The 22,066-nt window shown below is 34.1% G+C and overlaps 1 protein-coding gene across 2 annotated transcripts in view; it reads right to left on the bottom strand.

The window, feature by feature from the left end:
• Nucleotides 1-22,066, bottom strand: part of LOC144966455 (partitioning defective 3 homolog) — a 71,750-nt gene that overhangs the window by 16,562 nt on the left and 33,122 nt on the right. The window contains exons 5-15 of one of the 2 annotated variants that reach the window (XM_078902999.1): nt 19,688-19,818; nt 18,351-18,542; nt 17,822-17,886; nt 16,677-16,880; nt 14,488-15,358; nt 11,792-11,932; nt 8,233-8,583; nt 6,406-6,969; nt 4,811-4,935; nt 3,415-3,554; nt 1,251-1,292 (exon numbers count right to left, since the gene is read on the bottom strand). In XM_078902999.1, coding sequence (XP_078759125.1) covers nt 1,251-1,292; nt 3,415-3,554; nt 4,811-4,935; nt 6,406-6,969; nt 8,233-8,583; nt 11,792-11,932; nt 14,488-15,358; nt 16,677-16,880; nt 17,822-17,886; nt 18,351-18,542; nt 19,688-19,818 — 2,826 coding nt within the window. The remainder of the gene's footprint in view (nt 1-1,250; nt 1,293-3,414; nt 3,555-4,810; nt 4,936-6,405; nt 6,970-8,232; nt 8,584-11,791; nt 11,933-14,487; nt 15,359-16,676; nt 16,881-17,821; nt 17,887-18,350; nt 18,543-19,687; nt 19,819-22,066) is intronic. The other variant, XM_078903000.1, reaches the window with a different exon arrangement.

Genomic DNA, 22,066 nt, shown 5'->3' with positions numbered 1-22,066 from the left:
TTAAAATGAAAGGAAGATTAAGTATCTTAATTAAAGAGTATCCTAGACTTTAAAAAGTAGAAAGAAACATAAAATTCAAAATCTATAACAACTTTCTTATTTTTAAGCAAACTCTTGTTTGGTTCGTTTTTTTCATTGACAGGGAATTCTCCATTTCAAATTTTAAAAAAAAAAAAAAAAAAGTTATTTAATTTCTCATTATAATGTGAGTCTTCTAAGAAAGGTGTCTGGCAAACTAAATGACATGATTTTAGCTTGTTATTTGCAAAGGATAATATTTTGCTTAATAGAGAGAGAGAGAGAGAGAGAGAGAGAGAGAGAGAGAGAGAGAGAGAGAGAGAGAGAGAGAGAGAGAGAGAGAGAGAGAGAGAGAGAGAGTATTTCTTGTTCTTCAGTTCGAAATCAAAAGAATTCTAACGTCTTTTTTTTTTTAATCCAGAGGAAGATAACATTTGTCCTCTAAGTAATGCCTATAAAGATGTAAGAATTGCACCAATGTTTTTACATTTTCTGGAAATATATTTTTTCAAAAATATAAATAAAAAACAAAGCAAACTTAAGATGACAAATAATGAGGCAGAGCAGGAAATGAAACTGTGAGAAAAGTATAAATTGACTAAAAATGTCATGCCTTGAAAATAATCCATGGGAGGAAGTGATAATGGTTGCATCTCATTATTATAGCAGTTAAATTAATCGATTTCTTCTAACTCTTTAAATTTTTATGCTTTTTTTCTTTCATAACTCATCATTACTAACATTACAGCAAAAGCTCTATAACTCTATTCAGAGAACCATAGTTTCAATAACGCCATATAAATATGTATGAATATATTATTGTGAGCGAAGAGCCTCAATCCTAAAGGTTGGAAATGCCCTCAAGAAATCTGCAATATTATCATAATTATCATAAATTTGCCAACTTGCTTCTCCAAGAGAAGAAAGCTCACGAAAATGAAATAACTTTCAAAGTGGCTGAATTACAGTAAAAAAATTTTTTTTTAAAGAAAGGATATTTATCTTAGAAACATATTTATCAAAGCTGTTTTGATCGTGATGAAAATGGATGCATGTGATTGATGAAAATAAAGTTTATTGATAGGTTAAAACTAGAAAAACAGATCCATTCTCCATTCCTTAGACTTTGGTTATGAGTAGTAAGAGACTTAGTGTCAGCATTAAATGAACAACAAGGCACTGTGAGAACAGAGAGGACTGACATAGACCATTGTAGTGGAAAGGAAGGCTACCTGTGACATGAAACGATCGGACTCGACGGTTGAGATAACCACCTGGGAAAAAGGCACATTGATAATCATCCAAAAATGACAAACTGTTGTAACGTTGTCACATAAACAATAATCAGTAATGGCACATTGTATTACAACACAAGTTATAGTAATAGTAAAGACTAGACTTGACTCAAAAACTGTGTAACTGTGTAAAAAAGATTTAACAAAATAAAATACAAAAGCTTCAAATAAAAAGGAATCAAATGAAAGAAAAATAAGAAATTAGATGACAAAGTACATTTCAGAATCAAACCCCTCTTCAGCCAACAACCAAAATAATATTAAGCCTTTACAGACAGGGTTAAATTTTACTCAAGCTAACATCACACCGTACCATCTTCAAACAAGGACAGCTTTGCGACTAACAATTAAATTATGTCTTGAGCCTCATGGATGATCTGCTCTTTAGGTGAAAAGGGACTGATAAGATATGATCTGTGAGAAATCCCACCCTGTTGTTTAAGCGTTTAATGATTTACCTACTTCCTCCATTATGGTGAGACACTTTGTAAACTTCTGTACTTATCATTCCAGACTTGACCTATTGTACCAGTTATCGAATTTTTAGCTGGCTGAAGAATATTTAAGCCCGAAAAGTTCATTTTTTCCATTTTTGAAGCTGCCATATTCACTTTTGTTAAACATTTCTAACAGACACTTAATATATATATATATATATATAGAATTCAAATTTTACCAATGTAAAATATCACAGATTTTCATTTACAATCATAAATTGTACAATAGCATCATTCATCTTTTCGAAACTGAGCTACATTTTTTAAGCTTGCTCAAAGTGGCCTTTTTATTTATCAAGCTAAGACGAAAGTAAAGACTGGAAGTAGTCCATGGAAGAGCTGAAATGGCTACACAGAGTACAAAGCAAATAGTAGGAGGGCATATTGATACCAACACCACCAGTGCTATAATAACTATACACCACTCATTACAACTGTTGATATACACCACATACGAAATGGCTAGATGATATGACAAGAAGACAAGTGCACGGGTATATAATCTACTCTTGACATTACAATTTGTTTTCTTTTTTTTTTGTTTTTTTCCATTTTGGCCCGAACACTAACTTCAAATATTGATCAATTAAAATGACCCCCAACTTGTTAAAATGACCCGAAGATTGGTTTAATACTAATTTTTTAAGTTGGAGGCCATTTTTTACTTTAATCAACTGATATTTGAATATAAAAATCCTTTGGCCAAAATGAAAAAAATGCATTTTGTCAATGCATGGCAATAATCCCATCAAGGTATTTACAATGCAATGCAAAGTTTAAAGGCGTTTAAGTTAAACTACACATTTCAATGGCTACAGCAATTAAGACATTGCTAGGAATAACAAAAATTTTGATTTTAAAAAGTAACAAATAATTATTGCACTAAGGAAAAGAGAGAGAATGTAAACTGGTCTTAAATACAATTTTATAATGTTCATTTTGTCTCCTAATTTTGTGATTAAATGGAAAAATTCCAGTTTTTTTCTTACAATTTCAAAAATCTAAATAAGAGATAATTTATCTCTGGGTTCAGGCAATAAGATTTAGATTCTCTATACGAAAACTCAGACGACTTTTCAAATTACCCTTTCAAAATTGAGATAAATAAGTGAAATTATTACTAGTTATTATTGATTTTAGTGATATTCTTTAAAAATGTCAATAATCACTAACCAATTCTCTTATCACATTGAATGAACATTCCATTTCAATTAAATTCAAACCAGAATAATTTTAGCTATTGGTATTAAAATTACCTAGTATATGAACATAGAATGTGCTGGAAAATAAATTGCTGATGTGCCACAATTCAAAGAAACAAACAAATGTGTGGTGGCAGCTTTGGGCACAGGTAAAAATCAACAATTCTTTGCTTTTTGGACTTTGTGTCGTTTTCTTGGTTTTAAACAATATGTGTATATAAATATATATATATAAATAATGATAAATTTTTTAAAAATTGAAAATGTACAATTTTGTTCTTCCAATGAAAAAATGTAATAAATTATAATAAAAATGTTTTTCTTCTAAAGCAGGAAGACAAAATCAAAATTGCTGGTGCGGAAAGAAACAAACAGCAAAGCGAGCTAAACTTTTGACTTTACCCTTATTCTCCTTGTTGGCTTTTGCTTGCTTGTAAACTTCCGTTGATCTGGGATCAATGTGTCCTTTACGTTTCTCTGACATGCTCTGACGTCCGAAACCCTCACGAGCAAAGGGCAATATGAGATCTCCCTGTGGACTCCTGAGAAAAACATAGAATCAAAAATCCATATGGTTATTTTTTGATTTTTGTTTTTTCTTACTTACTTTTTTTTTTCTCCACCCAATACCACCAGGTCACGTAAGCAACTATTTCTGCTGCTGTTATTGTTTATGGTTAATTTTCTGATGTTCTAAGTAACAAATGGTTGTAGCAATGGTCGGAATGTCTATTTCTGCATTTTAAAAAAATATCTAGCCAATGGATGATGTATAAGAGCTATAATCTGTGATCATTGCTATTTATCGATCTGATTCACTTTGTAAAAAGTTAAGGCAAGGTGTTGTGACTAATGCTAGTGAGAGTGAGTCTATGGCACAATGGTAAAGCACTCGCCTCTGGATTGATAGATCACGAATACACATCCCAATAGAGATACTTTGACTTTTTAATGACTGCTGAATTTTGAATGCTGTTACTCTTAGGCAGTGATAGGGCATTTGGATTTGTTAGATTTCAAGGAAAGTCGTTTACAATAAACTAGTGTCCAATCCTAAAGGTAGAAAGCAATTGCCAAAGTCTGTTTCATGCTACAGAAACTGGGAGTAACTCAGACCCCACAGGGCTATGCATGGGTGAAAGTTACTCAATGATATTAATCCTGCAAAGGCAGGTGCTCAGAAAAAAAAATCCTGCAACTACCAATAAGAGGAAAAAACAGAAGTGCGGTTAATTATATTATTATACAGTTGCCGGTTTTTTTCATTTTCGAATTCCGGCCAGACAAAAAAAAACGGCGAGACCTCTTTTTGATATAATTCAAACTCCATCATTTAGATTTTCATTCTTATCATAAGGATAATATGTTTCTTCCCTACATGATAGCAGAGGGATGAATCACAATTATCAGAATTAGAAAATTTGAGTAACGACGTAATTCTTCTTCATGAAAACATAAACTCAAAGTTCATAATTTTCAAAAAATCAATTAATGTCTGGTGGCTAATAAAACCAACTCAAAGTTGGAAAACTTATTTCCTAAATAAAATACAGTATGAACATCTATATTTATATTATCTTAATTTGGGAAATAGTTACAAGAGTTTTGAGGAGGGAGGAAATTGAGAAAATAATCTTCAATTGCCAGCATCTTATACAGAAGTTCCAACAACTTCTGACACTTTTTGTCAGATTAGAACACGATTTTAAAAAGTTATCACTGTCTCATCCAGTCCAACATAACACCAGGCTGAGGCACAGGGGATAACATTTAACATACACATGATTTAAAAACTTACAGATCACTGTCATCTTTGCTGGATGCTGTGGAGGCACGTCTGAAAGCTTCATCATCACTAACTGAACTCTGAGAGATTTTGGGTCCATGCAAAAAGCCAATGGTAGAATGAGGTCGCTGCATTTTCTAGTGATGTAGATGAGATACAACTAAAGGTCACACTAAGAATAGATAATGTTTTTTCTCCCAACATAAAAAATATGGGGATAATGAGACAGGCGGACTTGCAACATGCATCAAACATAAAACTTGTAGTATTTTCTTTGCATTAAAAAACAATTATTTTAAAGAAGTCGGTACCAAACTCAAATGCAAGATTTCAAGCATCATAAATACTAAAAACAATTTAGAATGGATAAAAATGTAGTTTTCTTTAAATAGAAACAATAAAACAAGAACTATTTCCATCGATTTCCTTCAGAACCTTCATTTGGAAAACTTGAATCTATAGAAAACATAACAAAACAAACTACCAACTATGGCAGGTCTACTGGGTGAGATGAAACTTGCAATGACTAGGGCATCTTCAATGCATTCAGTACCATGTGACAAGCCAACTATGTCAAATGTCATCTAATCCAATACAATCCAAAATAGCCGCAGCTTCATGTGACAAAGATTGAGGCAACCAGGTGTGGTGGGGTGGCATTGATGTACTATCTATGTATGGTTTTAAACTGATCGCATTTTAAATAATTATAGAACATGTTACCAGGCTGTCAGGATATCTTAATTTTAACATTGTCTCTTCTAATGTTGATAGCCGTTTCATTCTTTGCTTATTCCTTTTATATATTTACTGCTTATGGAACGAGCAGTGGCTGGCATCAAGTTATGAAATAATGTTATAACTTTCAGGTCCAGTCAGTCAATGTGTTTAAAAGATCATTATCCTGAACAAAGGCATCTTGTAGCCAAAAAAAAAAAAAAAAAGACACATAAAAAACAAAAAAAAAAAACAATCAAACAAGACCCCAACAATCAAATTGCACTGCAGGTATATTCCAATCTTTGGCTTTGGGGAAAACACGACTTTACTATAGCATACTAGCAAAATAAATTATGAGGCAATCCGTATGAAATTTTAAACTCATTCCCAATACACACTACAAAGGTTTGTCAGCAACATTGAGAAGTTGTTTGAAATTTCAAAAGCAGGAGTTTAAGAATATAATATTAAATGCTATATTAATTGGACACTTACAATTTATCCCATAACTTTTGAAAACATATTTGTTCATTTTCACTCGTTTTAAAAAAAAGTCCTAGCCATGTTTCATTCAAAATACAAAGGCAATATTTCTTTTTTAATATTTTTGTCTTAAAAATTGAATGATTTAAAAAAAAAAAGAGTATAATATTAAAAACACAGTGTCCAAGTAACATAACAAAACCTTTTTTCTTATGCAAGATAGCAAACTTTTCCTTAAAAGAGACCAATTTTTCAAGTAGCTTGCAATCATGATGTTCAAACCTGAAATAAAACTTTACAGACAAATCTTTTCAAGACCTAATCAAACATTGCCAAGACACTGCAACAAGACAAGATTCTTCTTTCTTAAAACAAATTGGACTGACAAAAGCAAAACAACTTACAGAAGAAATGGCATACACATCTTTGTCATCGTTATCAGACATGGAGTTCTTTGGCTTGAGTGGTTCGGTCGACTTGGAAGGTGATGGAGGCATTACATTGGTAAAAGCACTGCTGTCGTTGAGACTTTCATGGGTTGCTTTAGTGTACGATTCATTTCGAATCGCATTACTCAATTCATTAAATTTGTCTTTTAATTGTCCAACACGCTTAGATCGGATTGGCGGAATTGGGGATGGCATGTTGTTGCCATCCATGAAAGCTGATGGTGTGTGGGTTGAGCTGTCATTAGATGAGGAAGACCGCCGGTGGAAAATGGCACCATTGGTGTGGCTGGGATAACTGGAATGTGAGTGATCAAAGGAATCTCCATATTGGAAGATTGAAGGGGACACAGTACCACCACCAGAATATCTGGCCACAGACAGGGTGATGAAGCCGCCTGGGTTTTGATTATCATCCATCATGGCTGACCGTAATGCCTCCATAGCTGCTGTGTTGGTGAGACCAACCAAGTTGAATTCATTGACCTCTAGAAGCTGATCGTTGATTTGTAGCCTGCCATCCTGTTGGTGAGACATTTGAAATCTATCAGTATACCCTTAAATGTGAAGTTTATTATTCTCTTTGAAAAAGTCTAAGCAAAGAAGTTAATAACCATTTAAAAATAAAAAAGGAAAAAAGTTCAACTGGTCATAGTTGGATAATTGTCACATTTTATTTCATTGTGCTATAACAAAACTGAAAAAAAGATTGCATAATTATTTTTCACTTACTTTCAATTATCTTAAATTGTTCTTAATAGAAAGCCAAATTATTCTCTATTGATTCTGATTGTTTTTGTTTTTATTTATATTTTCGGGGTTTCACAATGCTTACGACACTATGAGGTCATTTCAGTGCCAGTAAAAAGGAAGATGATGAGGGAAAAGTTCTAGATCCGAAGTTAAAAACACAAACAAAAAAGGATAAAGGGGACTTGTTCAAATAGGGAACAGAAGTAGATCCATAAGTAATGTCAATGAGTCTTATTTCAGCAATGCCTAAAACTTAGAGTTCCTCCCAATCACAAGCAAAAGACCACACTATGAAGAATACAACCAAATGCTTTCAAAGAATAATATATTCCATACTAAAACCATAATAGATTATAAAAGAGATGGTTTACGAACTAAAAAAAACCCCATCATCTTTCAAAGAATGACCTGTACATGTGAATGCCTCCTTCTCAGCTAAGTGTCCATGTCAGGACTGGAAAAAAACAACCGAGGAATCTTAATCCAGAATGAATATAGACAGCAAAACATGAAAGGTAAAACAGATATTGGGAGACACAGCAAGAGTGGCATCTCCACTCACAATGGGAGATCAAAAGACTTTACCCATTGATACTGCTTGGTAAACATGAATGTTTATTTAGAAAAAAAAACAAACAAAAGCAACACAACAATTTCCAAAATAATTGTTTTTAAAATAATTAGTATGATATAGTTTGTTTGTTTTTAAGGCTTGTACGGGGTTTGCAACACATTAAGGTCATATCAGCGCCAGTAAAAAGGAAGAAAATGGAATAGTAAAAATTTCTAGAACTACAATTAAAGCACCCAAAAAAAAGTAAGGCACAGGGGAATTGCTTCAAATAGGAAACAGATGTAGGTTCAAAGAGCACACTATCAAAGTATTAGTTTGAGATCACCTAAAAGTCTCTAACAGACGCAATAGTATGATATTAAACATAACAAGTCACATAAATATTAAAAACCAACTGATCTATGATTTTTTATTTTTTATTACATTCAAACCCACACAACTCAAAACAAATTCCAAACCTTTGAAGCAGCTCCACCCTGTAGCACAGTTTTGATAAATATACCCAGGTCCTCCACAATGCCAGACTCTTTGGTTTGAGTTTTACCCTTGACGCTGACACCCAAGCCAGCTGATCCTGTATCATTCAAGGGAATACGAAGAGTTATCTTCTCTTTGGTGAAGCCTGGTGGACTATCCAACAAGTCAATTCCTGTCCCTTTGAGCGTTGGCTGCGAGGTGGAAAGAGCATCAACATCATCAAGGTCAACTGCATCGCCAAGACCCATGGTGTCTAGAGAATGGCTAGTGGCAACACCACCACTACCACCACCAATACTACCACTGTCTTTGGTCACATTACCATTTGATTCCTGAAAGCCAAAACATACGGAGTCCACAAAAGCAGGCAATGTTTTTTTTTAAATTAAAAAAGATGAAATGGAACAATGATGATGGTCACAACATTCAGTTATGTGATAAAAAAAAAAAAAACAAAAACAAAAAAACATAAGAAGATTAAAAAAACAATCAAAAGCGATGATATTCAACGCAATGTTGACCTGTCACAAGCAACATATACAAAATCTGCTTTTTCTTTTGAAAAAAGATGCCGATGACCAGACATTCAAAGAGAAAATATAAATAATTCATTGAGCACATATCAAACTTCAACATGAATCATCCATGTTCTCCACATGAACAATTGGGGGGCTAATATATTTATTTAAAGAAAGAAATAAAAGTGCTTGGGCGAAAACCTGGCTTTCCAGTTTGCCCATTTAATCCTCACAAATTTTTTTTTTTTTTGTTTATTTTAATCCTCACAAATTAATTTTTTTTTTTTTTTTTTTTGCAACATTATGGAAATTCTAAATTTAAGAGAAGAAAAGTACCATTCTTAGGATACAAGAGTTCCAGAGTTTTAATTATAACGACTGTAGAACGCATGTCGTCGTTCTTGCTTGAAAACAGATTCAATGGTGATGAAAAATAATATTTTCACAAATGTGACCCACCACCACAATTCAATTTGATGGTGGCGTAAACCAGTTGTTGAAATGTCGGTTTCAAGTTAAAATGAACAGATAGAATAAAATTGAAGTTCTCAGCAAAACAAGAAACCAAAGTCATTCTCAAGACATTCTCAGCTATAAAAATTAACTTTATATAAGACATAATTTGGACTATAAATTTCGTCATGTATAAACCAATCCGACATAATAGAAGTTTGGATCAAAAATATTCTTCTCACTTCATATTGAGAGTGGAGGGAAAAAACCCCAAATACAATCAAATGTGGCCAAATTTAGACCAAACAATCTGTTAATATCATTTGAGATGAAGACAAAGACAAGAGCCAATCAATTTTGTGTGGAACAATTTCATATTAGCTAGTTTTGATAAAAGCAAGTCGTCACAGCCTGCTACAAAAGTAGTAATGCATAAGTTGATAGATAACTTTGGATTATCTTGACTGACTTATTTTGGCGCCATTTTGCAATTTGCAAGATTTCAGATTCCCAGCTTCACTTTTGATAGTTGAGATTTCTTTGAGATTAATCAATCTATTGAAATTAGAAGTTTCCAAAATTTCTTAAGCATAAAACAACTTCTTCATTTCATAGCCACACTGGTACACATGACACATTTAAAACCTATAGTAGTAATGTTATAAAATTGGCAATGATTTTGGTGTAAACAACTCAAAGAGGATGTGTCAACTTAAACCCGAGATGAACATTGCTCCATAAAGAATAATAATTTTTTTTATTCTCCTCAGTTAAAACGATGAATAAATATTCCAAATAAAATAACACACGTTTGAATTGAAATTTAATTATGACAGACATTCATATGGTTAGGCAACGTCAGCAGTGAAAAGAACATCCATAAGAAAACATTCAATTTAAAAGGCAACTTAAAAAAATAAAAGCACAAATTTAAAAATAAATAAAATAAATAAATAAACAAATAAAATAAAAAATGAAAACAAAAAAAAAAACAAAAAAAAAATTCACAGAGCCTTACATACATCAATTGAAAATATTTGTAGTAAATTAATAATATATTTTTTTTACTGTAACATTCTGAAGGACAATTATATACAGCCGACAGTGTGGTTTATATCTTCATGAGTTGGAAGCAGAGGTCAATAAATAATGAGAGAAATAAAATCACACATGTATGTACAACAATACTCAACTTAGCAGAATCAGTCGGTTTATGTAAAGAACAAGAAGAAGTGAAATTTCTTTTCTAAAAGGAATTATTGACTCCTAAAATAATCTTATGTTATGAAGATGATGCATGAATGACTTTTACATTCAAGAATGTTAAATATTTTATACAACATTAAACACAAATTTATATTTTTAAAATCTTCAGACAAAGGAGACTAAAATGTTGTCTGTTCATGTCAATCATATACTTTTACAGTTGCAGAAATTGTCCATATTTCTCAAAGCTGTTTGAAGCAGAATGAGAAAACAGTAAAACACATTCATGCAGACGACAATAAATAAGTCATAAAAAATTAAAATGTGAATTTTAATAAATACATGAAGTATTAAATACAAATTTGATGTTGATGTACATAAAAAAGAAAAAAAACTAATAAGACATGTAAAGTGCATAATAACTTATCTGAAGTTATACAGAATTTAGCAAATATATCTTTAGAGACGTCAACGGTGGAATCCCATTTGTATCACCAAGCAAACATGCTTTGACTTCATTCAAATAAAAAACAATGAAGATTGTCCATTTTACATCTATGTCATTCGGAGATGCTTTGAGCATAAATGCTTACCAAAAAATCAAAAATAAAGAATATTATTTCAAAGCCCAAAGGAGTGATTATTCATAACAGCGATCCTCTCTTTAATACGCTTAAGGGAAAAAATGGTTTAAAATTTCCTTGACATTATTACATGATTTATGTCTATACTTTTATCATCTTTACTTCACTTACAATTCTTCAAGAATATTTCAACAACAGGATAATAAAATAAAAGGTAGATTATAAGACAGCCAAAAGATAACAGATTTAAAGTTTAACAGCATTTAAAAGGCTTTATGTGATCGGGTTTGTCACCTCAGACAGAAATTTTTTAAATAAAACACACACATTTACTCATCATCATGCACATGCAATCACAAAAACATGCAGGACTCCTCATGTCATGGCTTCTTTGGATTCCCTCACACTCAAGTAAATATGTACTCACGTCAAAGTAATACTTGATTTATTTTTTATCTTCTCAATGTGTAAATGAATACATGAATAAATATATGTATGAATGATTGATTGAATGGATGAATGGATGAATGAATGAATGAACGAATGATTAAATGGATGGATGAATGAATGAATGAATGAATGAATGAATGAATGAATGAATGAATGAATGAATGAATGAATGAATGAATGAATCAATGAATGAATGAATGAATGAATGAATGAATGACTATTGACGTCCATGATGAATACCAATAATATGTAATATACAATTTTACAATGAAAACTTGATGATTTTGTAACTTTAATACAAACACTGTACAAACCGCAGCACAACTCACCAGAGGCCTGGGCACCTTGAATCGTTCATCCACCTCTTCTTGTCTGGATACAACCAAATCCACCATACTCCCTTCCGGCAACAGACGTAACAGCGTCACTGCCTCTGCCTGATTCTTACCAGTCATTTCCACTCCGTTTACCTAAAGCACGAAAAACAAGAATAATAAAATGAATATTGTTTGTTTTTGTTTTTAAGGGTTTTACGGCGCTTGCAACACATTAAGGTCATATCAGCGCCAGTAAAAAGGAAGAAAATGGGATAGTAAAAAGTTCTAGAATTACAATAAAGCATCCAGAAAAGGGAAGACAAAGGGGAATTGGTTCAAATAAGAAACAGGTGTAGATTCCAAAAGCACTCTATCAAAGTACTTAGTTTGAGATCACTAAAAGTCTCATCCAGACACAAGCACAGGTCCCCGCTAAGAGGAACACACTCAAATGTGTTACAAACGAATATAATGTCAACATTGGTTGGTCAGGGAATACACATTGCTTGTCTTTGTTTATACAAGTTACGATGGTGTTTGTATCTACAAGGGCCAAAATAAACACCCCTTGCCCACTATTCAGTATTGCCAGAAGATACAAGGGATATAGACATATTGCACTTCTCCACATAATATAATGTAAATGTTGCTGCTCGAAGCTCGAAGAAATAAATAACAATGTGAAATCGAATGTAAGCTTCAATTTATTCAATTTATCAGCAGTCATTAATATTTCAGCAAATGAGCGCGTACCTTAACCTTTGATATAAAATGTTTAAGTCAATAACACAATTACGTCATAAGCGGTCATTAATGCATTTTTAGCTTGACTGATTTATTCCTAATGGAGGCTACTAAATGGGTGTTATAGTATTATCTATAAAATATTTTCAGAGGCTGGAGATAATTACAAAATGTGTCTCCATGTCTAAAAATGTTATCATGTCAGGATGAATCAGTCTACGAAAATATATGTTGCAATAAATTGATTGTATTAATATTCTACCATTAGGAATAGAAATTAACCCCAAGTTTCATATCTATGGTCTATTAATTCAATTTCCAGCTCACAGTTCAAGTGTCTTTCTGCATATATTGGATATGAGTCACCAACTAAATTTTCACTACATGTGATTATGGTGCATGCATATTAACTGGTATTGTGAAATGCCACTATGTCAGAATTAGAGTGGAATGTTAAGTGCTAAACAAATAAATTATTATTATTATAATGTTTTTTCTCATATCATTTGATACTAAGATGCAATAAACCATAATAAAATGATAGCATGACTCATAACATGAGCATTTTTATGGACAACTTAAGTAATTTTGTTGATTGCAATCTGACTCCCCCTGCCCTTCCTCGCGTCCCTTTTAAATATTTTAGAAGTTCAACTGTTTAAAAAATTAGATTTTGAGTGATATAAATTTATTTCCCACCTGATTTGATCTTACGTATACTTGAAAGTATGTCCCCTAAATGACTATTGTTTTATGTTTTTAGGGGCTTTCATGCACTTGTGGCACTTTTTGGTTATTTCAGTCCCAGTAGAAATGAAAATGATGGAATGGTCAAAATTTTGTAATCACGCTATCGAGAAACAAAGAAAAACGGGACAAGTTTGAAAGAGATCCAAAGTAGATACAAGACCCAAAAATGGCAATATATATATATATATCTATATATACAATGGGGAGATGATTTAAAAGGGAAAAATATCATATTTCACCAATAAAAAAATCAACCCATTAATCCATCCATCTCTCTTGAAGAAAAAGATGGCAGCATACAAATAGACCTGCCACAGGAAGCTAGCAAAAAAAAAAATGATCTGTAGATTTTTGGCACAAAATCCTTATAAAAAAAATGTTTTAAAAAATGTGGAAAAACCCAAAATGTACTATTTTCACCCTTAGATATACGAATTGACACATTACAATGTTTGGGAATTGGTGTTGAATCATGAACATACAGAGGGTGACCAACTCTAAACATTTAAGAGTGAGGCAAGTGATTATGAGAAAATTTAAAAAATAACAGTGAAGTCTGCAATACACATGTCATGTGTTTAGGTTACACAACTATTCCCGCCAAGCAACAAGATTGTTATTATTCTCTGTTCATCACAAAGTTAAGGGGAGGGTTGTGGGCTTTAATATAAGTTTTGAAAAACCACATTGCTGCTTGCGCGATTAAAGTCACATGCACTCAATGTTCATTTCCAAAAATAAACAAATAATTGGCGTTCTTACTTGTCTTTGAACAATTTTAAATGGGGTCACAACGCACACTTGGATCGTATAAGTACCAGGAAAATAAAATTATTGGTTTAGAGAAAACTGGGGGTCCTATTGGTTCAGCAATAGAGCCCAAACCACACATGGTATCAATCCTGGGTACAGCCAAGATTTTTTCAAACCAATAGTGATTGGGGAAGTGGGTGATGGGTCTAACAGAAACAGAATTTGCATAGACTAGCATTCTAATTAAAGGGTAGCAATCAATTGCAACTGTCTGTAAAAAAAAACAATAGACACAGAAATGATCTCTGGCTCCATGGGTTTAATATCAATGGAAGGCCTACTAAGAGAATTACTGGAGCTTCAAATAAAAGGATTCTTGCCATTAATAGAGATCATACAGTATCCAGTTTTCTCCACAGACAATTAAGGGAATCCCTAAAATATGTGAATATAAACCATACCTCCAATAATCTATCTCCTATCCTTAAACGGCCGTCTTGAATTGCAGCTCCTTTTGGAAGAATATTCCGGATGTAGATCGGACACTCCCCATCTGTCTGGTTGTCTCTGGATGTCACGCTAAAGCCTAATCCGAGAAGACCCTTCTTCAGTTGAATGGTTATCCGCTTTCCAATTCGACGAGTATTAGTCAAGGCATTTATGTTGATAGGGGCCTCCGGGGTGTGTGAGGTAGTGGTGAGGGATGTTTTGGGACTTCGGCTAGGAATGGCAGGAGCTGGGGCCTTTTTAGGGGGACGGATTGGTGGCCCTGGTTTAATGACACTATTATTACCCGATGAAAAAGTGGTCATCGTTGTTCCATTAGGCTGTTGTTGCTTAGAAGAGGAGGAAGAGGATGGAGGGATGGAGCTGCAGGAGCTAGATGAGGAATTTTGAGAATGATGATGATGGTGGTGATGTGAAGGATGGTGGGGATTGGCAGACTGGGATATGTCCTGTTGTTGCTGCTGCTGCTGCCTGGAGAGAGATGATAATGCTGCATCTTCATTCTCCTCTTCTGCATTAACTCTGTGGTCGGGTGATATGTTATTACTGTCGATGGGAAAGGGCAATGAGTTTGTGGCAGAGCCAATAGTTTGGGTAGGTAGGGTTAGTGGGGAGGGTTTGTTGGGGATGTGGTTGCGTGGTTTTGGCATCACCGGGGGAGGCGGGGCTTGGCGTTGTTTGGATTTATTATTAGATTTAGGTGGGACTGTATCTGGATCATGGGGGGATGTAGGGGTGATGGTGGATGGAGTTGATGTCCTGCCTTTTTCTATAGTCAAATTGATTTCACTGGACTGCATTGCTGAACGAAACATATCTTGGGCTCTATAGATTAAAAATATATAGAGTTTAACTTTGAAAGATGAATCTACAACATTCATTGAGAGGTAAAAACACTTTTTAATAAAATTGCATGAGACTAGCACATCAAAAGCAAATTTTATTTTAAAATAATCTTATATTAATTTCTGATAGTATCGGGGGTGGGATAACTTTCTAAAATTTAAATATTTATCATCAATATTTCTTTGTTTGCAGATAATAAGTGGATTAACATGCCAAAGTACTGGATCTACACCACTTAAATTAAGCACATAGAAATAATTAGAAACTTATTTACAATTTGAAAAAAAAAATAAAGATGAAATTGACAAAATATAAAGATGAAATTGACAAAGGTGGCAGTTTGTAAAAGTATGGCTTATAATTTAGGAGGTCCGAGTCAAAAGAAGAAAGTGGAGATTGATTGAATAAACACTAAAAAAGGACTCTGAAATAGCATAAAGCAGGAATTTGACTGGAAAAGAGCAGCCCCAGACAAAACTACAGAAGAAGCCCGCAGGGAGAACTTTAAGATTCAAATCTGACCTAGGAGGAGATAACGATCCAGACCAAGGACAGAAGATGGTGGACTGTATCCTTATGTGTATATGTAGGACAGGCCCAAGCAGCACCAACTTTCTCGATACCGAGAAATGAAAATACCAGTAATGAAAGTTTGGGATCACCTTTACTGGGACTTATAATGGTACTGGGACTTCCTGATATTACTTGGCTTTCAACCGAAAGGTTTCAAGAAACACTTCCCACTTCCTATGTGCAAGCTTATCTACCTGTCATCAAAGCTTCCTGGCCCATCCCATGGTCTCAGTCCTAGTATTGAGACTGGGTGTTGGAAATGACACTGAAACCCCTTTTCTCCTCTTTGTCTCTATTTCGCTCAGGAGTTGTACTCAGCTTCTCGGTTTCTAGAAATTACCGGCAAGGTCAGTACCGTTATTACCGGTACTCAGTCTCCACACAGCTTGGCACTACTGTCGCAGCCCTGTGCTCCACAGGATAATCAGAGGAATAAGTCAAGACAATGACAGACAGCAGTTACCTGAGAAAAGGCACATCATAGAGAACCGAAGAGGAATAAGTGATAACAAGGACAGACAGCACCAAGTAAAGTTCACATCACAAAAGGTCTTAAGAAAAATATGTGATGATGAGTAGAGACTGCAGTCACCTGAAAAAAGACACATCAGAGAGGTCTGAAGAGAAGTAAGTCATGACGAGAAGAAGCAGGAGTCACCTGAAAAAAGACACATCACAGAGGTCTGAAGAGAAATAAGTGATGACGAGGAAAGGATGCAATTACCTGAGAAAAGGCACATCATAAAGGTTTGATCCATTAATCTCCACCACAATATCATTGGGAAATATCCGACCATCTCTATCTACAGGTCTGCCTGGTTCCACACTCTGTATAAGAAGACCCATAGCCTTGCCGTCGTTGTCGTAGGCTGGAACTGCATGAATTCCTAAAGGGCCGCCATCATTTTGGATTGTAACAAAACTGCGACTGAAATCAAGAGAATAAACAAATACATGAATAAAATAAAACACATATACACAGAAGGGAAAAAAAAAAAATCAAACTTTTCTGCAACAGCTATTTTTGTATAAGTTATGACTATCATATTTTTTAAAATTACTTTTACCATTCAAAATCACTTGTCAAAATCAAGTTAATTGTACCATTATGTGCCCGTTTTTTAATATTATAAATACACTGATTCAGCTAAACAAATAACATTTGCTTTTAACTCTCTCTCTCTCTCTCTCTCTCTCTCTCTCTCTCTCTCTCTCTCTCTCTCTCTCTCTCTCTCTCTCTCTCTCACACACACACACACACACACACACACACACACACTTCCTCAAATGGAGCACCATATTTTTTTCAAACACACACACACACACACAAAAACACTTCCTCAAATGGAGCACCATTCTCTCAAACACACACACACACACACAAACACTTCCTCAAATGGAGCACCATTCTCTCAAACACACACACACACACAAACACTTCCTCAAATGGAGCACCATTCCCTCAAACACACACACACACACAAACACTTCCTCAAATGGAGCACCATTCTCTCAAACACACACACACACACACAAACACTTCCTCAAATGAAGCACCATTCTCTCAAACACACACATACACACACAAACACTTCCTCAAATGGAGCACCATTCCCTCAAACACACACACACACACACAAACACTTCCTCAAATGAAGCACCATTCTCTCAAACACACACATACACACACAAACACTTCCTCAAATGTATACGTCCAGAGAGGTGGGACACAATTGTCTTGATTATTTTTTTTTTCCAGCACTGAGGTCATATTAGTTGGTCAGAATGAAAAGTATGTCTCCACTTATCAGTAAGGTGACTATTAATAATATTGATATTGAGAGAAAACTTTGATAGATTCCAATGTACCTTTCATCTTGTATGGAGTCTGGGCTGTCCTTTTGGTCAGTGTCTTCGGTCGCTTCTGCTTTTTTCTAAAACAGAACAAGAATTTGAGTATGATTAAGATTGGAAAAAAAAAACGTTTACAGAGAAAAAAAGCTTAATATTGCATGGATAAAATCTGTAAGACAACAACATAACAATAAAATAAGGATCCGCTCAGCTGTGAACATGTGACCCACCACCTCAACCGGTATTATTTTGGGATGTATCAGATGCTTATAAGTGAATTTCTACTATTCCACTCAAAATTTGAAATTTCACCTTTTGTTACTTTAAGAAACAATATCTAATGTTCTCAATAAAACATATAAGTTTAACTCACACCTATGACTATAAATTTAATTTTTAACATCTCAGTCATCCAAACATTAAAGCATTTTAAAGCAGTAAGTCACAGATACAGTGAAGCTGACAATAGACGGAGATGGACACAGTTAAAGTGACGCAAAACAAATTCTTCATAGCACTTAGCAAGTGTAGATTGCAGACTTACCAAGGCAGCTCCTTCCATCCTTCTACCCTGCGCCTCTATCCATCTGGCCATTTCTGGTCGGTTACTCAACGATGCCCGAACATTGTCTCGTGTAAACTTATGGCTGAACCGCTTCCTGTCCAGGGATCCATACGCTGCCATTTTCAAACGTTTCTCGTCTTCAGAAGACTCTGATTTAGGGTCGTCACTCTCCTTCAAAATTAAAAAAAAACAAACAACAAAAAACATAACAACATTGTGTAGATTTCAATCTTTCTCACAAATGAGATCATTTTTGTGCTAAGCTAGAGCAGGTAAACTGAGCACATCTGTCTGGAAACTAAAATTAAGATAATTTTTAAAAATTGTTTTCCACAATTCTTCCAGAAAAATATTGCTTTGTATGTCTAATTTCAAAGTCGTTATTTTAGTCAGGGAAGGTAGGAACAACAGGCGAAAATAAGCTATAAAGAACAAAATTTCACCATCTAATATTCAACTCACTCAACCCTAACACCATATCTCGGTTTTTGGCTCTGGTTACTTTTACCCCATCATTATTTACATTTTTATTAGACATTATAGTCATATCAAAGTTAAATCTACTAATTTTAATCTTAACGTGGTATTGAAAAAAGCTATTTATATTTCAATTTCCTTTTGGATTGAGCAACTTTACATTTTTTGTCTTCAAACTTTGAACAGTACTAAAAATCTCTAGAAAGAGGGGACAGCAAGGAGGTAGAGCGTTAGGGTTGAGTGAGTTGAATCTCTCGGGTTCATCATGATTGAAAATCGAACAAATTTGTTCGATCTTCCATTCACATAAACACGAGAGAGTTAATGTGATGTTAAAAACAGATTTGTAATTGAAAATCTACAGAGTAGCAAACTGTGAGCTAATGTCTACAAGCTCGATCAGAATCTTAATTTGAAAAGAGAATTCAAAATCAACCATTGAGTATTGGGACAGCCTAATTCAAAAGTTGTTCCAATGGGATGTGCATGATTTTCCTGCTCCCCATACGTTTGAAAACAAAATAAAGAGAAAATTACATAAGGATTTCTTCACATATAGTACACTAAAAACACACAGACAAGAAGATTTCTAAAAAATAGAAATCATTCCTATATCTTAAAAAGCCAAAGTTTTCATTTCTAAGCTATGAAAACTGAATTGTAATAAGCACAAATTTAATTTTTAATTTATTTTTTTGTCAAAAAACAACAACCAAATTAAGCGATTTCTTCACCTGTTGACTTCAAGTTAATTTTCTGGTGTAAAACAACCAAAAATCGGTATTAAAGTTAAAGGGAGGAGGGGAGGAGAGAAGTTTGTATCGTGTTTCAAGCCATACCCTGACACTCTCCCTGCGCGTGATTGAGGGTCTTGTAGGGACAGTTGGTTTGACAGTAGATGCTTCCTTCACTAGAGAATCTAGAATGTTGAGACCAGGGTCACTCCCACGACGAACACGGAGATTGCTCCCTGAAAAAATTAAGGGTAAATTAACATTGGGGCTGTCAGCATTTTACTGTTTTCACAAAAATGTTGTGCACTCAATCTGGTATTATGTCCAAGTTAATCAGATGTCAAAGTCCCAGGTTAGAGTTTTCAAGATGGGGTTCATTTGAAACGATCAACATTTGAGGGACGAGTTTTCTGGCCAAGTTTGTTTTTTTTCCAGAGTATGACAGTTAACTGGTTAAATTCAATTTCCTTTCTAGTTCAACCCAACATAATACCGTTTTGAGGTAATGGGTCACAAATTAATACACATTATCATAGGCGTGTCAGATTATGTTTGTTATATAACTGTTTATTTATTTCAAATTTATGGTCCAGATAAGCTCAATTGTTAGGAGAGCATTTGACGTATAATCAAATGGATTTAATTAAAATTTGCATAGATTTTTTTTTCTTTCTTTCTTTTTTTTTTTTTTTTTTCCCTCCTGACAACCCAGCAATGATTGGCGGGGGTGACTGGGTCTAGGTTAGAAGTAGGAGGCAAGGAAGCATAAGTGACGACCACCACCGATATTGAGAAATGGACTCAAGTTCGTAAAAAGGGAAGAAAAAATAATAAATAATCAATTGAGAACAATGAATAAAATCGGGCTCTATGCCTCCATGTCCATGGTCAGATAACAATTGCACGGATATATGCAGACCTGCCAACCTTCACATTCCAAAAGTGGAATCAGGACGCCTGAAAATAGGAATTTGAGATAAAAAATAGGAATTTCACCTCTTTTACCCCCCCCCCCCCCCCCCTCCCTTTCCATTTTGCTCTTTTTTTATTCTTACCATTATCATCATTTTTGTAAATCGGAATTTTAGAGACAATAGCGGAATAGTACAAAAAGGAACAGTGAAAATAGGAATGATTCCGCCAACAGCGGAAGGGTAGGCAGGTATGCATATGACATGCAAGGACAAGCTTATCCGACCCAAAGAGACAACAAGCACCATTTCACCACTCCTGACAAAACACATTTATTTTATTCTGGACAGAAAAATCTTACTTATATCAAATCATATCACATGGCCTCGTGGGTCAAATGACTTTGTCTCGCCCTTTAAACATAAAAATATTATATTAGAACGTAGTTGGGCAATAATATGGACAATCACGGATGAAAAAACGGTCATTCATTAAAGGAGTGCTTAATATTATATATCTCCCAATCAACTGCATTCTTAAAACTCTTTTAAGTTGATGGATTTTTTTTGTTTCGAATCTCAGTCCATTCCAAGTTTGTATTGTTCTTTGATCAACGGAATTCTTACTCAACTCACTGATGGATTCAAACCGTTCGTAAATATTCTTAAACGACCACCTCGGGTAAATGGTACATGATAACATCAAAAGATTTTTAAAATTTTAATCATCACTTGTATCAGTATCAATCCCTTCCATGCCAGGGACTGGATTCGAAGACGGGAGCATTATTTATAATCGATCTATAGATAGTTCGAAGATGACGTCACTCAGGTCTTTGTTATTGTTTTTTGCCATCCGCGTTTATGAGTAATGCTCACTGAACTGTATTAACCCGACTATAAACGTTCATGGATACACACAGTTTTGTGTGTTGGTCCGTTGTACTTCCGGATGGCAATGTTATGAGCTTCTTAGCCAAGCGCATACTATCTATATTTGAAGTAAAAGTTTTCTGCCGACGTCTATGTATTTGCAGGTCTGATAACCCAAATTGTAATGGGCTCATTGTTGTAATGGAAATACTCCCAAATATTGTCATCTCTCTTTGTTATTTTTAGATGGTATGTAGAAAAAAAACAAAACAAAACAACAATAAATTGAGCATTTATTTATTATCTATTTATTTTTAAAAATTAATGTTGAAAAAAGAGTGGATAAGCAATCTTCATAATATACCACAGGTTTAATAACATTATTTTTGTAGTGTCAGTTCATAGAACATATATTATAATTTACCCTAATTTACATTCTTAAAAACAATTCCGTATTTTGTTGATAATACGACATAATAATTTTTTTATTAATGATATATAATGCATGCCATTTATATTGTACGCCTAGAGCTACATTATATGGGACAGGCTCTATATATAAATAAATTACATTATTCTTCTTATTATTATTATTATTATTATTACTATTACTATTATTGTTACAACAACCCATAATTGCGTTCGGTTATCAGATCTGCAAATGTGTACACATCGTTTTCTGTCCATATGACAAAAAAAG

Source organism: Berghia stephanieae, chromosome 2 (assembly GCF_034508935.2).
Source record: "Berghia stephanieae isolate SIO BIC M18660-M18661 chromosome 2, UCSD_Bste_1.3, whole genome shotgun sequence".
In the NCBI taxonomy this organism is placed as follows: Eukaryota; Metazoa; Mollusca; class Gastropoda; order Nudibranchia; family Aeolidiidae; genus Berghia; species Berghia stephanieae.
Note: the sequence above shows the minus strand (reverse complement) of the source record. Positions and strands in the feature narration are given on the sequence as shown.